Source organism: Oryx dammah, unplaced genomic scaffold (assembly GCF_014754425.2).
Source record: "Oryx dammah isolate SB20612 unplaced genomic scaffold, SCBI_Odam_1.1 HiC_scaffold_15, whole genome shotgun sequence".
Taxonomy (NCBI): Eukaryota; Metazoa; Chordata; class Mammalia; order Artiodactyla; family Bovidae; genus Oryx; species Oryx dammah.
In genome coordinates this window covers 8984779-9001379 of record NW_024070199.1, presented here as the reverse complement: position 1 = coordinate 9001379, position 16601 = coordinate 8984779, and the positions used below count along the sequence as shown (strand labels likewise).

The 16601-nt window shown below is 42.9% G+C and overlaps 1 protein-coding gene across 1 annotated transcript in view; it reads left to right on the top strand.

Annotated features, from left to right (window-relative positions):
• Positions 1 to 1687: 1687 nt before the first annotated feature.
• The window catches only part of CCDC83 (coiled-coil domain containing 83), a 53182-nt gene continuing 38268 nt past the window's right edge, over positions 1688 to 16601 (top strand). Inside the window, 3 exon segments of the mRNA XM_040255540.1 lie at positions 1688 to 1767; positions 7829 to 7951; positions 13340 to 13424. Coding sequence (XP_040111474.1) covers positions 7857 to 7951; positions 13340 to 13424 — 180 coding nt within the window. The 5' untranslated portion in view covers positions 1688 to 1767; positions 7829 to 7856.

The window sequence follows — 16601 nt, the reverse complement described above, 5'->3', positions numbered from 1 at the left end:
AATGAATATTCAGGACTGATCTCCTTTAGGATGGACTGGTTGGTTCTCCTTGCTGTCCAAGGGACTCTCAAGAGTCTTCTCCAAAACCAGAGCTGCCAAAAGTGGAAAGAGAGGGAAAGACGAAATCTATACGGGTTTTCTTGAGCTTTTGGAGCGAAAAAAAAAAAAAAAGGTAAAACGAGAAGGAACATTAGCAGGATCAAGGGCTTTTAGAGCTGCAAGTTACCTTAAAAGCATTTAGTCCAGGGGTCTGCAGTTCTCCTTGGAGTTAAACCCGAGAGAACGCTTACACAAAATGAAAGCAGGCAGGAGAGAGGCCTCAGTGGTGGAAGGGGCGGGGTGGGGGCGGAGAGGTGGGCAGAACTCACATCCCTTTCCCATCCTACAAGCTGTCGGAAAACCACTGTCCACTCCTGATGTCTAACTTTACAATGGAAGAAACAGTGAGTAGCTTACAGTCACACACAGAGCCTAGATCTCAAGCCCCTATACCACTCGAGGCTTCCTAGTTCGCCGCGGGAGGGAGTTAAAAGTGGGTGAGTGAGTCTTGGAAGAAAAGTTATGACCGACCTAGACCTAGACCAGCCTAGGTTAGTTATGATCAACCTAATATGCTAGACAGCATATTAAAAAGCAGAGACATTACTTTGCCAACAAAGGTCTGTCTAGTCAAAGCTATGGTTTTTCCAGTAGTCATGTATGGATATAAGAGTTGGACGAGCGCCAAAGAATTGATGCTTTTGAATTATGGTCTTGGGAGAAGACTGTGGAGAGTCCCCTGAACTGCAAGGAGATCCAACCAGTCTATCCTAAAGGACAGATCAGTCCTGGGTGTTCATTGGAAGGACTGATGCTGAAGCTGAAACTCCAATACTTTGGCCACTTGATGCGAAGAGCTGACTCATTGGAAAAGACTCTGGTGCTGGGAAAGATTGAAGGCGGGAGGAGAAGGGGATGACAGAGGATGAGATGGTTGGATGGCATCACCGACTCAATGGACATGGGTTTGAGTAAACTCCAGGAGTTGGTGATGGATAGGGAGGCCTGGCGTGCTGCAGCCCATGGGGTTGCAAAGAGTCGGACCCAAGTGAGCGACTGAATTGAACTGAACTGAACTGAGGGAGTCTCGGTGCAGCTGCGCGAGTTGAGATGGTGAGAACCGGGTGGGGAGACAGTGGGAGCGCGGACTCTCGACCTGATGTTCCCCGCTGCGGCCACCAGGGGGCGCGCCCGGCCCGCCGCTTGAGGCTGGTGGTGGTGGAAGGGGGAGGCCCACGCGCGCCGGTCGCCTTGGAAACGGAGGGCTCGGCGGCTGCCCTGGAGTGAAGGGGCCGAGTCCGCCAGCCCGCCGTGCGCGCTGCCTTCGGGTCCACTGCTGTGTATCCACACCCGGAAGCCGTCCAGGGGAGGTCAGGACACTACCTAGCCTCCTTGCTCTGCCCCGGCTCCTTCTAGTCTGACTCTTAAGACTTTTTATGAGCATCTCCGCCCGGTCATTGGCTCTGCGGCCGGCTCCGCCACAAAACGGGCCTGGGGTTCTGACTTTCTGGGGGTCCAACATTGGGTGAAGTGCTTGGCGGTTAGGAGCCGCTAACCTCCTAACCTTTTCACCCAGGAGACACAGAGGGAGGAAGAACTTTTTGGATCCGATCAGAATACTAACGCATCTCTCTTTCCGCCTCTCAGTAGAACCCCTGGATACGTTGCTCATTTGCCTTTCTGAGATCTCAGCTTTCCTCCGGAGAGCAGGATCTGACTTTCACTCAGGTTTGTAACCTTCATGATGCCCTCAGCCTCTAGCAGACAACGGATGCTCAGTAGACTAATCATGCCTTCTGTTCGTATGGGGCTTTATCGCTTGGCAGTTTTCCCAAAGCATTTGAGCCTCATTAATAATCCTGACAAGTAGGAAAGATGGAAGAGAAAGCGAGGGCCAGAGAGGTCTAGCGACCTGTCCGAGGTTATAAAACTCCTTCATGGAGGAGCTAGGTCTAGACTCCAATCTCCTGAGTGCTCTTCTCGCTGAATCCGCAGTCTGGTAAAAGGCTTTAGATGACAGACCCCGCAAATCCTTGCGTCCTTAGTACCAGCATGGAGCCCTCCCGCTGCAGGAGCTTTATAAGCTCTGGGTGTGGCGTTGATGGCCCTTGACCCTCAGCTTCTTGCCCTGGCTGCTGGCAGCATCCTTCTAAATAGGACGTTTGGCTTCTTTCATTAATCTGTTAGATTTGTATAGCAGCTTGTTTGTCTCCTCATTCCCCTTCTTACCCCATAATTCTCTGCTGGGTGGAGAGAGTTGAGAAAGCAGTTGGGAGGTGAGAGAACATGTCACATCCGATGAAAAAAAGAGAGAAAGAGAAAGCTTCCTGTGAAGGCAGAGAAGGAAAGGAATAAGACTAGGTATTTATCAACATGTGTCATAATTGCCCATTGTTTTCTTTCCACCACCCCCAAGACACCCCCAGTTGGTACACTTTATTCACTGTTGAAGGAGAGAGGTCTTTTCATTCTCCTTTGCCATCAGAGTGTGGAAAGTCCTGCATGTATATATGTCCATTATTCTCACAATATTCTCTTCAAGGTTATGTTTCTTTTCCAAATTGGCTGTCTCTTACATTTTAAAGTTGTTTGGGGCTATATGTACATAATCTATACAAAAGAGGTGGGTCTGAGATTTTGTGAGACTAAATTTAGGTGATATTATCACTACTAAGAGCCTTTAAATGAATTCAGGTTTTCTTTTTATATATATATATGCTGGAGAGCATTTCTACAACATTTTAGATTGTATTAAAAATGTATCCTAGCCTGAGAATTTGAATTTAAAAGTCATTTTACTTTCCAAATTCAGGATATATACAATATTATGAGCAAATAAATAGGACCATCAGGAAAGAAAGTGACTGTGCATTATTTGCCAAGCATTTGAATCAGATCTGAACACCCAGTTTGTGCCCACGGGAGATGGTGACCTATATGCTAATGTCTGTTTTTGAATTCCCAAAATGAGTTGCTAAATAGTTACCATTCAGTGCTTAATGAGTTATACTTTGTTGAAGATGAGTGCCTTAATGGTTAGATGTCAGATTGTTCGTTAACAAAGGCTTTTGGAAGCACTGCATTATTACAGCTGTTGTTAGACTGACATAATTTTATATCTTGTTAATGGCAAAGCCATGTCTAGACTTCAAGACTTCCAATACTCATAGAGAGATCTTTTTTTAACTAAATCATGCTCTCAACCCCTGATGGAATCTTATTCAGAACTTTTATCATGACTAACGCTATTAAGTAAATATCCACCATTTCAATCTATATATGAAACATTAGCTAGCAAACATCAGGGTCCACTTCAAATGTCTAGAAAGGCATTAGGGCAGAACTGCCGCTCCCAGCCTCCATAGAACTGTGAAAGGAGTCATTAGGAAGCTTCTGGATATTCATGACTCCACAAAGTCATGAGGAACTTTCTAGGTATTGAGCCAGGACCCTGAGATGGTGCAGGAAAGGACAGACTCCTTGTTTGGGGGATAATGCAGAAGGTAAAGAATCCACCTGCAGTGCAGGAGACCTGGGTTTGATCCCTGGGTCAGGAAGATCCCCTGGAGAAGAGAATGGCTGCCAACTCCAGTATTCCTGCCTGGGAAATCCCATGGACAGAGGAGCTTGGTGGGCTACAGTCCATGGGGTCACAAAGAGTCAGACACAACTGAGGGACTAACACACTTTACAGAGTCAAAGCATTATGGGATGAGAGGATATTTGAAGAAGATGGCTTATTATATATTGCTTTTTACTAAATAGACTTCTTACTTTTCACTGAGAAGCACTTGGGGAATATTTTTGAAATATTTCATGATAGAAAATGACTATGGAATAGTCTCTGAAAATGCTGGATACCCAAGGCCTTCAAACCCAGCCTCCTCACCTGCGCTCACTGCGTGTGTGTATGTGTGTGTGGGCATGCACTCCGTAGTGTCCAACTCTTTGTGACCCCATAGACTATAGCCCACACGGCTCCTGTTTCCAAGGGAATTTCCAGGCAAGAATACTGCAATGGGTTCCCATTTCCTCCTCCTGATCCACTGATCGAACTGGTGTCTCTTACATCTCCTGAACTGGCAGGTGCATTCTTTCCACTAGTACCACCCATAATGTATGTTACTGATGCCCCAACAGAGTTGGGGGAGGACAAACAAGCACAAAAGATCATGCCCTGGGGAATATCTAGCATTTATGACTTGTATGGTTTTCTAAAGCCTTTTAGAGTTGCTCTCTCTTTTTTTTTAAGTGCTATTGGAGTATGCTTCTTTCTTCCTATAAGTCTAAGTAGAGGTCTCACCTTTTTTATATTTTATAACTACAGGCCAGAAAAATTGCCACAGACGAACAGGCACTTAATAGATGTTTGAAGTTACTGACAAATCCGGGCAAGTTTTTGTTTGTCAGGAATTATTTTAAGGGAAATCTTCTCGGAGGATAGTTATTTTGTAGCTGTTTTTTCTAGAATTCTCACCTTTCCCTGAGATAGGAATCCTCTAGGTGGTCAGGAACTGTAAATCCTTGTCAATGTTTATTAAAATCCCCGCTGTTTGTAGGACATTATCTAATGCAAAAGTACATTTTGACAGAATGTCATTAGCTCACTGCAAAAGGCAACTGTTAAGCAGGTGACCCAAATGGCTTACTAATTTTCTATAAAGTGTGTGAAACAGTGAATCTTAATATAGTTTATGCACAAACCACTTATGCTTAATGGATCCACATTTTCACTCATATTTTATTAAAATCTTTTGCCTTGAGCTGCAGTTAGGTAGCTAACTGTATGTTGATCAGAGTCAGAAATGTAAGAACCAGGTAACTGAAGTAATTGAGCAAAATGAGGTCATTTTTCCTGCAGCACCAGATGGGTACCACAGGTGGGAACCATAACACTTGATCTCTTCCATATGACTCAGAAAGAAAATTAGAGGTTAATGTTATTTGTTTCCGCTTTTAAATAGAATGTTTTATAGTAAAAGTTTTTGTTAAACACTAAGTTCTTGTAAAATGAAACCCTTGACAGCATGCTATGGTTTTGTGTAGCTGTTAAGTTAAAAATGCTAATTTTAAAATAGAAAGTACTATAAAAATTCCATTTTCCTGAAACAAAAGATAGCAATTTTGTTTTCCTAGTGATAAGTTTCTGTGAACTGTGCCAGTATGCGGCCTATGGAATCATTCTCAATACTTCCACATCTGAGACGATAACACAATATATTAACCTGTCTTAATGAATTGAATCTTTTTGATATGTCACCTTTGTGGGTTCAGCAAATATATTGTAGTATATTTGCATTCACAAATCCTAGAATCTATTAGGATACAGAGATGAACACACTTGGCTAGAAAAGTCTTAGGTACCAAGACTGAACCTCGCTAGAGGTCTGGTTATGCAAACAGCAAGTCTGCAGGGGAAAAGTGTGTTTTTGTTTCAGAGAGTGTTTCCATTGTGGATCTGAATGATTTGTGTAGATTGCCTATTCGGTGATCCAAATCAGTGATGAAGGCTGATGGTCGAAAACCACATGGATTTGTTTTTACACCTCACCTCTTACTTGGCAGCAGGCAGCATTTGTCTGCTTTAGCTACCTAAAATTTACCAGATCATGCTTCTGGAGCCATAACTAAAGGGGCAAAAATACTTACTAAGTTCTTTCTATATGGCCGACACTATGCCAGATGCTTTAAATATTAACCCATTTCATCCTTCTCCTGCATTGCAGGCAGATGCTTTACCCTCTGAGCCACCAGGGAAGCACCATTTCATCCTTACTAGTGTTTAAAATAAGAATTTTGTTCTCACTTTACAGATGATGGAACTGAAGCTCAAAAAGATTAAGTAGCCTGCTCAAGGTCACCTAGATAGTAGGTGGTAGATGTAGGATTAAAATATGTCTACCTGACTCATCCATCTAATTGTTCATTTGACAAGGACCGCATCTACTGTGCTAGGAGGGGAAATACAGTAATGTACAAGAATTACATCATCCCCACTCTCATGGAGTTTCCAGCCATTTTAACAAATAACTACAAAGGTTATGTTTTTCCTACCACACCCACCTAGTAATACATTGAATACAGGTTAGGTACTTACCTTCTTGAGGTCTGTTGTTGTTGTTCAGCTGCCAAGTCATGTCCGACTCTGCAACCCCATGAATTGCAGCACGCCAGGCTTCCCTGTCCTTCATCATCTCCTTACATTTGCTTAAATTCATGTCCACTGAGTCGGTGATGCCATCCAGCCATCTCATCCTCTGTCATCCCCTTCTCCTCTTGCCCTCAATCTTGCCCAGCATCAGGGTCTTTTTCAATGAGTCAGAACTTCACATCAGGTGGCCAAAGTATTGGAGTTTCAGCTTCAGCATCAGTCCTTCCAATGAACACCCAGGACTGATCTCCTTTAGGATGGACTGGTTTGATCTCCTTGCAGTCCAAGGGACTCTCAAGAGTTCAGCACCACAGTTCAAAAGCATCAATTCTTCACTCAGCCTTCTTTATAGTCCAACTCTCACATCCATACATGACTACTGGAAAAACCAGAGCTTTGACTAGATGGACCTTTGTCGGTAAAGTGATGTCTCTGTTTTTTAATACACTGTCTAGGTCTGTCATAGCTTTTCTTCCAAGGAGCAAGCGTCTTTTAATTTCATGGCTGCAGTCCCCATCTGCAGTGATTTTGGAGCCCAAGAAAATAAAGTCTGTCACTGTTTCAATAGCTTCCCCATCTATTTGCCATGAAGTGCTGCGACCAGATGCCTTGATCTTAGTTTTTTCAATGTTGAGTTTTAAGCCAGCTTTTTCACTCTCCTCTTTCACCTTCATCAAGAGGCTCTTGAGTTCCTCTTCACTTCCTGCCATTAAAGGGTATCATTTTCATATCTGAGGTTGCTGTTATTTCTCCCAGAATTTTGATTCCAGCTTGTGAGTCATCCAGCCCAATATTTCACATGATATACTCCGCATATAAGTTAATAAGCAGAGTGACAATATACATTAATAAAAATCCAAAGATAAAAATCTGTCAAGAAAAACTATGATCTTAAAAGATGTGCATTAGTACTCATACCAAATTCTCAGTGTTCCTCCTTACCATAAAAACTAAAAACAGTGGGTCTGATTTTCCCTTTTAAAAAACAATATTTTTGATGTTTCTTATTATAAGATACAAAAGCAATTAATAGCTGATAAACAGTCACCGGTAATGACAATACATTATTTTTATCATCCTTATTATGAAACTTCTTAACCATTTAAAAAACATTTTTATTAAAGTCCTTATATTTGCTCTTTATAGCAACCCTGGCCAAACCTAGTTTCTTTGGATCCCTGTTCTGACTCTTTTGGAGCCAAGTTTCCTGGTCCTCATAGAAGGTTGTGCTTTCGTTTCATCTTAATTTTTAATAACTAAAAGACATTTATTGAGCTGCTGTTACAGGCAGGGCACTCTACCAAACACTGTGGAGACATGAAATGATTGAAAAAGTTAAGTACTTGCTCTCAGAGAAGCTCGATGGGGGCAAAGGTTGTTGATGGATAGTGTAAGAGGGTGAGTCTCAGAAAGTCTGGGGTCCTGGTCTGGACCTGCTCTAAGCATGGAACTCAGACTCAAGAATCCAGTTGATTCCTGATGACCCAGCATTATGGATGATGTCAGCTCTGGGGACACGGGAGCAGTCTGGATGGAAGAGCCAGTTTTAAGTTAAGTCCCAGTAGTGCTTTATCTAATAAATACAAGTAAAGGAACAAAGGATTTATTTATTTTTCCTGTGTCTCTTTTTTCAAACAGGTATTCTTCTTACTAGCTAAGCAACACAATGGAAACCACGGCGAAAACAAATAAAAGGGGTATTCAAGATGGGCCACCAAAAGAAGTCAAGCTGCCTATCAGTGAAGCACTTCTGGACTATCAGTAAGCTTAGATTATGAAATCCTAAAGTTCTCGTGCATAAAAGGCAAGCATTGCTAACACTCACATAACTCCAGCGGAAAATGAAGTGTTCCAAAGCTGTCAAGGAAGCTGGATTAGAGGCGTAATTTCACTCTCGTGCTACATGCATATTTTTTTTAAGGTTTTGGCACGTTAGCAGTAACACAAGCCAAGCTATGAAACAGCATTTGTGAATGGGTTTTGGCTCCCTCGCCCCCTCCATTGAATTACTGGTCACTCTCCCTCAAATGCACAGCAACTTGCTGGCTTACCTCTTCAAATAGAGCACACCTCAGTTAGTGTCCATTTACAAAAGAGCAAATGTACGCACACTTCTCTTCTTCATTTAACTTTTTATTTCTAGACATTCCAATTTGCATTGTCCTCAAATGCCTACAAATCAAACCCAAATGATTTATAGTTATTTTCAATAAGAATGGGCTTCCCTGGTGGCTCAGCTGGTAAAGAATTTGCCTGCAATATGGGAGACCTGGGTTCGATTCCTGGGTTGGGAAGATCCCCTGGAGAACAGAAAGGCTACCCACTCCAGTGTCCTTGCCTGGAGAATTCCATGGACTGGACGGTCCATGGGGTCTCAAAGAGTCGGACACAACTGAGCGACTTTCACTTTCACTTTAATAAGAATATCTCAATATTTCCATCCCAGGAGCTGGAGACGAGACTAGAGGTGATACTTGTCATATGTTGCTGTTTTATCCAACTGATGGAGAGTAAGCCCTTTGATAGCTTTTGAACTTCAACTTTGGGTCCCGGGTTGGTGTTTTAATGTGTAACACTTAGGAAGTGAATGAATACATGTCAGTTTTTTGTTGTTTTTTTTTCAAATAAGAAGGCACTTCATGCCTATTGAGCAAGTATTTGAATGTTAACCAAATACATAACAGGCAAGTGCTGATCACTGGAGGGCAAGAGTGAACTGGCCCACACGGTCCATTCCTAAGGAAGCACGGGAGATGGACGTTAAACACACAGTCCGGTCTTTCCTGAAAAGTTGCATACCTTAAAGAAGATGCTGCGGAAGAACAGTGTAGGGGGCTCCGCGACCGCATAACTGAAGGACTGGACAGACTCGGTGCCTGCGTGGCTCGGTCATTTCAGTCGCAGGGATCAGGAAGAGCTCGTCTTGAGGGGGCGATGTGGAAGCTGACCTCGGAAAGAGGAGGAACAGGTGTTACAGAGCCAGAGTGATAGAGAGGGCGGGTGAGGAAGCGTGTGTCGCAGTCCAGGAACGGACAGAAGGCAGAGGGAGCGAGAGAGGGCAAGGGCAGGGTCAGATTAGCAGACCCCGGTGGACACGTGGGTCTTGGGAATAGGCGGCCGTCTACTGGCGGGGGACAAGGTTGAAACTGGGGAGCAATGCTGGAGACCAGGTCTCTGTTCAAGAGAATCGTTCTCAACGACATTCAGGGAAAATCCAATGTCCTTCTTGTGAGACTCCGAGTCTGTATGTTCTTAGTAGGAGACGGTGAGTGAGAGGCTCAGAACACTGACAGCACCCACGGGAAGGGACTTTTCACCAAGCGCCCTTTTATTTAACACTGGAGGTAACGTTAAGCGACGGCCAGATTCTCCCTGAGCTCGCTTCGCAGCGTCACTGAAGAGGTGGCGCGCAGTGGCTTCTGAGAGGTGGGCAGAGAGTCCAGCTCCGTGACTGCAGTCTGGTCTCTCACCTTTTCCCCACGGCCCACAGGGATGGCATCCAACTACGGCTCCTTCTTGCTCCTCTGGGTCAGCCAGATGCCAGTCTTTCTCCTCTTCAACAGAGGTTTCCAAAGAGGCGCACATTTAAACGTTCTCATGATCTAGCACAAGAGTAAGTTGAGCGTTCCCGTGCTTTCCATCCTCTTCCTTTGTTGAAACTAAATAAACAGCCTCGTGGACTGGAACAGCCTGGGCCTTCCTGCGCCCTTCTGGCGACACTTCAGCTGTTCCCTGAGGTCCCAGGTGACGGGACTTTTGCCACACGATGAACAGTCAAGACGCCCTTCTCGCCACCTGAGGAAGAATCATCCAAGGGTCCCCGGCAGCATCTTATATTTCTCTTATACAACCTCAGCCCCTAACAAAGAGCTCAAGGGCCCAGAGCAGGTGGTCCATGACTTCTGAACAACTGAACTTTTCTTAATCTCTCTCAAGAAAATAAGGCCGTAGACCTCTGTGGTTGTTGGCAAAGAACCGAGACTGCCAGTGTTGAACCTGCAGAGTGATCGTGTCTTAGTCACCCTTTTTCCTCAGGGAATTTGTTCCAAGCCTCCTAAGGGATGCCTGAAATCATGGATAGTACGAACCCTTTATATACTATGTATTTTCTTCATGTATATACCTATGATAGAGTTTAATTTCTAAATTAGGCACAGTACTGGATTAACAATAAATAATAATAAAATAGAACAGTTCTAACAATATACTATATTAAAGTTATGTGAATGTGGTCTTCCTCTCCTTTCCCTTTAGCAAAATATCTTACTGCATAATGCTAAATCTCTAGGGGATGGTGGTTTCTATTTTTTCCTTTATATTTATCGCCCCCAACCCAGTTTTCAACAATGAGTATGGACGTAGGTATAGCAATAGGTACAGATATAATTATGGGTTTTAAAAGTATAATAAGTAAGAGTATAGATTCTTTTTTGGAACCCAAATTTGTGTTCCTTCTCAGAATTTTTAACAAAATTGCATGGAGGAAGGAAGTTTTCACATTACTACATTAATACTCAATAAACAACCTATAATAAAAATAGGGAAGAGTTTTATTCAAGCGAAACTGAGGACTGTAGCCCAGGAGACACAGATGTAAGAAGCAGTTGAATTGTGTTCCACTGACTGCAAAATGGGGAGGCTTATGTAGGCAAAAGGGCTTCCTTGGTGCCTCAGTGGTGAAGAATCCACCTTCCAATGCAGGAGATGCAGATTCGATCCCTGGGTTGGGAAGACCCTCTGGAGAAGGAAATGGCAACCCAGTCCAGGATTCTTGCCTGGAAAATCCCAGGAACAGAGGACACTGGTGAGCTACAGTCCATGGGCCCAAGAGTTGGACACAAATTAGTGACTTAACAACAACAGCAACATACAGGCCCAAACCACAGTTACATATTTGTCAAGAATTAGGGTTGGAATTGGTGAGAAGTAAGGGTGCATGTTAAGCAAGGATCGGTTGGGATCCAAACTGGTCACACAGTTGCCAGGGAGACTTTAAGGCCATAAAATTGCAGCTGGCAGCCCCTGGCAAAAATATTATGAAAATGGCTGGTGGCATCTTTGAGTTTGATACAGTTCGAAACAGAGGTCTCAGTGATACGGAAATGTGTCTGAAACCGCGTCCAGTGTGGCCGCCCAGCTCCATTTTGAATGCCTGAACCACAGGCACTCCGTTTTCATGTTCAAATGCATTCTTTCCTGTCACGGTTAAAGCAGATGAGCAACAGATGCTTGACAGGCCACAGGTCGTTCTAGTCAGCATAAAGTCCAAGCCAAATCAGGAGTAAGCCAGGATGACTTCCCCGTGCCTCAATACGTGAAAATTCCCTCCATCAGCTAACATTTTGATAAGGAAGGAAGGGACACGGTGATAGACGCATTGCGTTAGTGTTAACTCCATATCACTGTGCTTCAAAACAGAGCAATACCCTTTTCAAAGCACTTCAGTGTATACTAAGTGCTCAGTATAAACCTCATTGGTTTATTTTCCCACTCGCTTCAGCATTAAGTGTGACATGCGGGTTACTAGGGCACTGAGTAGATAAGGGAGATGTGAAAAGGAAGAAGTGTTCAGAGACCAGGGAGGCTTGAATTCCCACAGTGGCTAATGGTGGGGAGCCCTGAGGCTTAGCTTCCTCTGAAAGTGAAAGTGTTAGTCATTCAGTCATGTCCTACTCTGTGACCCCATGGACGGTAGCCCACACCAGGCTCCTCTGTCCGTGGAATTCTCCAGGCCAGAATATTGGAGCGGGTAGCCTTTCCCTTTTCCAGGGGATCTTCCCGACCCAGGGATCAAACCCAGGTCTCCTGCATTGCAGGCGGATTCTTTACCATCTGAGCCACCAGGGAAGCCTTGCTTCCTGATAAATTCATCATCTGAGGCCTGAGGAGGCTGCAGTGAATTCCCAGGAGAGGCTAGGTGAACGCTCCACAAGGGGGCCGGCGAAGCAGCCAAACCTTTAGGGCATCTTAGGATCCACCCCACCCGCAGGCTTGCTGATGCCACTCAGACCTCTCCAAACTGCCCCCTGCAGAAGCAACTCAAGGCAAAGCCTAAAGGATTTGCTCATTTTTTAAATGTTTTGTTTTTCTCTTCATTTGGAAAGAAAGAGCTTTGTTTTTCTCTCTACTAAGTTTACAATATCACAGATATAAATGATATTCCAGGAGAAGGACTGAGGACGTAAGATTAAAATTCACCTGAAATTTACTGAGCACTTACTTTATGCTAGAAACATGCACATATGATTTCTTATTTTCATGTTTATAAAATACATAGAGCTGGGTGGGTGTTGTTATCTCTCTCTTGACAGCTTGGAAACTGAAGTTCAGAGAATTGACTTGTTGAGGTCATGTAGGTAAGAAGTGGAAGAGACAAGATTGAAAAGCAGAGTTTCTCATTCTGTAAATACTCCTCTGTTCACTACACCACAGAGGAGCTATATATATATATATATATATATATATATATATATATATTTAATAGAGGCAAAGGATTTACATGGAGCTAGTTCTGTTCCTTTATTTTGGTCTCAGATTTAAAGTGGTAAGATTTATGAGGTAATAGAGATGCCCTTAACTCTTCAAATAGATATCAAATTGCCTATATCAGAGTCTTTCCATGCTTCCTATATTTTATACCTAACAGACATTCAACAAATATTTGTTTGGTATTTTAAAAATGTACTTGTGTCAAGAAAGAACCTTTTACAGTTTATAGACGAGATGGTATACTAATGAACTTGACCAATAGGTCAGCCTGGTTTATCCTACTGTTTCAAGAAGCTGTGCTTGCCCTTGTAAATTCTTTGTCTTGTCATTTTTGTCTGAATGTTTTTGGATTTCCAGGAAGCATGTTTTCTGAATGCCCTTTCCTCGGTTCTTTTTATGCTGAATTATTTATAGATAATGAGAAAGTATAAAAGTTATGACTATGAAATAAAAATGGGGATTGATATTTTTTAAAACTTGAAGTTATCTAATACATATTTTAGTCAGTAAAATATACTCAGAAATACAACATCAGTAAAGATTCTTATCCCTAAACAAGGTATTATAGTATATTTAATATTCAAATAGTATAATTTTAAATTTTTCTTTCATTAGTTTTTCCTAAAGGAAATAATTGTAACACATTATTTCTGTTATTAGCTGTCAAATAAAGGAAAACTCACTAGAACGATTTATGGCTCAAATAAAGAAACTTAGAGAAAAGAATCAAAAGTATCATGAAAGAGTGAGTATAAAATATAAAGCTGATATCTAATCATTAAACATTTATGCAAATGCTTAAAATTTTTTGAGTTATAATGAAATGAACTCTAGGAAATTATCTTCTTTAGTGCTTAGAGCTGATTAATTTATAATATATTTAAATGTATTTTTGTACATGGGAGGCAAGAGGGTACTGCTGTTTCTATTTATTATTTATAATGTCAAAGGAAGTCACCTTGAATTGTATTATTTAGATCATGAGGACACTGAATCTTATGTTTAAGAATGTAAAGCTCTCCAACCCCATTTATCTTTTACTTTCTTATTTAACCAAACTATAATCCTGAAAGATGATGCTGTGAAAGTGCTGCACTCAATATGCCAGCAAATTTGGAAGACTCAGCAGTGGCCACAGGACTAGAAAAGGTCAGTTTTCATTCCAATCCCAAAGAAAGGCAATGCCAAAGAATGCTCAAACTACTGCACAATTGCACTCATCTCACACACTAGTAAAGTAATGCTCAAAATTCTCCAAGCCAGGCTTCAGCAATACGTGAACTTTCAGATGTTCAAGCTGGTTTTAGGAAAGGCAGAGGAACCAGAGATCAAATTGCCAACATCCGCTGGATCATGGAAAAAGGAAGAGAGTTCCTAAAAAACATCTACTTCTGCTTTATTGACTATGCCAAAGCCTTTGACTGTGTGGATCACAATAAACTGTGGAAAATTCTGAAAGAGATGGGAATATCAGACCACCTGACCTGCCTCTTGAGAAACCTGTATGCAGGTCAGGAAGCAACAGTTAGAACTGGACATGGAACAACAGACTGGTTCCAAATAGGAAAAGGAGTACGTTAAGCCTGTATATTGTCACCCTGCTTATTTAACATATATGCAGAGTACATCATGAGAAACGCTGGACTGGAAGAAGCACAAGCTGGAATCAAGATTGCCAGGAGAAATATCAATAACCTCAGATATGCAGATGACACCACCCTTATGGCAGAAAGTGAAGAGGAACTAAAAAGCCTCTTGAAGAAAGTGAAAGGGGAGAGTGAAAAAGTTGGCTTAAAGCTCAACATTCAGAAAACGAAGATCATGGCATCTGGTCCCATCACTTCATGGGAAATAGGTGGGGAAACAGTGGAAACAGGGTCAGACTTTATTTTTGGGGGCTCCAAAATCACTGCAGATGGTGACTGCAGTCATGAAATTAAAAGATGCTTGCTCTTTGGAAGGAAAGTTATGACCAACCAGCAAAGACATTACTTTGCCAACAAAGGTCTGTCTAGTCAAGGCTATGTTTTTTCCAGTGGTCATGTATGGATGTGAGAGATGGACTACGAAGAAAGATGAGCACCGAAGAACTGATGCTTTTGAACTGTGGTGTTGGAGAAGACTCTTGAGAGTCCCTTGGACTGCAAGGAGATCCAACCAGTCCATTCTAAAGGAGATCAGTCCTGGGTGTTCTTTGGAAGGAATGAGGCTGAAGCTGAAACTCTAGTACTTTGGCCACCTCATGCAAAGAGTGAACTGAACTGAACTGAACTGATAAAAAATGGGCTCTGTATTTTAAATTTATCTGTTTTCTTTTAGATTTTCAGTGTGAGCATATGTAAATATTATTGGAAAAGTACAATTTCAGTTGTTAAAATGACTAACTTAGTGTTTAAGATGATGTCTGTCTTTATAAAATCAGAATAAAATGAAGGTCAAAGGGGTGCTGTGTGTGACTATCAGGACCAACAGAAATAAAGGTGGGAAGCAGGAAATGATAGTGCATCCAACTTAGCCCTTAAGGGGCTCAAGAATGAGGAAATACTGAGAGTGTCCCCTATTAAAACATTTACTTTATATGGATCCTGAAACTTCCACACCTATTTTATCTGACTTTTGTCTACAGAAGACTGCGTCTACAAATTTTAATTGAATTTGAGTCGGAGACATGAATTTTTGCATCCTGGCCGTACAACCCACTGCTAGTATCATTTTGGCCAAAACTGGTGTAAGCCTCAGTTTCCCCCTTGGGAAACGAGGATTCCTGTCTTCATCATGGGGCAAATTTGTCCGTTTGTTCATCAAATACGTGCTGGGCAAGACAACCCTGATGTTGTCATGATTCTGAAGGACCAGGCACTTGCAGCAGAAACTAAGAAACTGAGGTCGATGAGTGAGAGTAGAAGGGGAAGTCTGGCTGCGGCACCTGGAGGCAGGTCCCACTTAGAGAGGTACCAGGGCACAGGAGAGTGAGCTGCCACCAGGAGGCCAATGCATATCCTGGAGTGGTCAGCACTGGAACCCCCAGCTAGCTTTGGGACTTCTGTTCGGTTGTGGAAAGGACAATGGATCAGGACTGAGGAACCATTTTCCCATAACCCATCAACTGGAGCCAGAGACAACGTTCTTGTTTCCAGGAGGATTAGCTCAAGACCGTGGTAGGTCTAAGTTGACTCTTGGAGTCACTAGTGGACCCAGCAGTGAGGAGCATAGGAAGACAGACTAGCTCAACTGTATTTATCTATTTCTTTCCATGTGCACTGTTGCCACAGTTTAAGCCAGCGTCATCTCTTACCCATCTTTCCTCTAACCAGTACATTTTCCACGAGGCAACCAGAATGACCCTTGGAATATGGCAAACCTTTCAGTGCTTAAAATCCCACAGTGGCTTCCTGCTGCACAGAAAATAAAATCCATAGATCTTCCTGAAGTCTTCAAGGTCCTTCAAAATTTGACCTCTACTCACCTCTCCAACTCATCTGCAGCTATCCCATCCTTTGCTTACCCCTGCTTCTTTTAAGGAGAAGGCAATGGCACCCCACTCCAGTACTCTTGCCTGGAAAATCCCACGGATGGAGGAGCCTGGAAGGCTGCAGTCCATGGGGTCGCTGAGAGCTGGACATGACTGAGCGACTTCACTTCACTTTTCACTTTCATGCATTGGAGAACGAAATGGCAACCCACTCCTGTGTTCTTGCCTGGAGAATCCCAGGGATGGGGGAGCCTGGTGGGCTGCCGTCTATGGGGTTGCACAGAGTCGGACACGACTGAAGCAACTTAGCAGCAGCAGCTTCTTTTAAATATTGTGAAGCCCAATCTTTTTCTCACTATGGTACCTTTACAACAAAGAGGCTGTTTCCTCTTCCCAGATTGCTCTTCTCTTGTATAGCTCCTCTTCATTTCCCCCCATCTTAACTGGGAT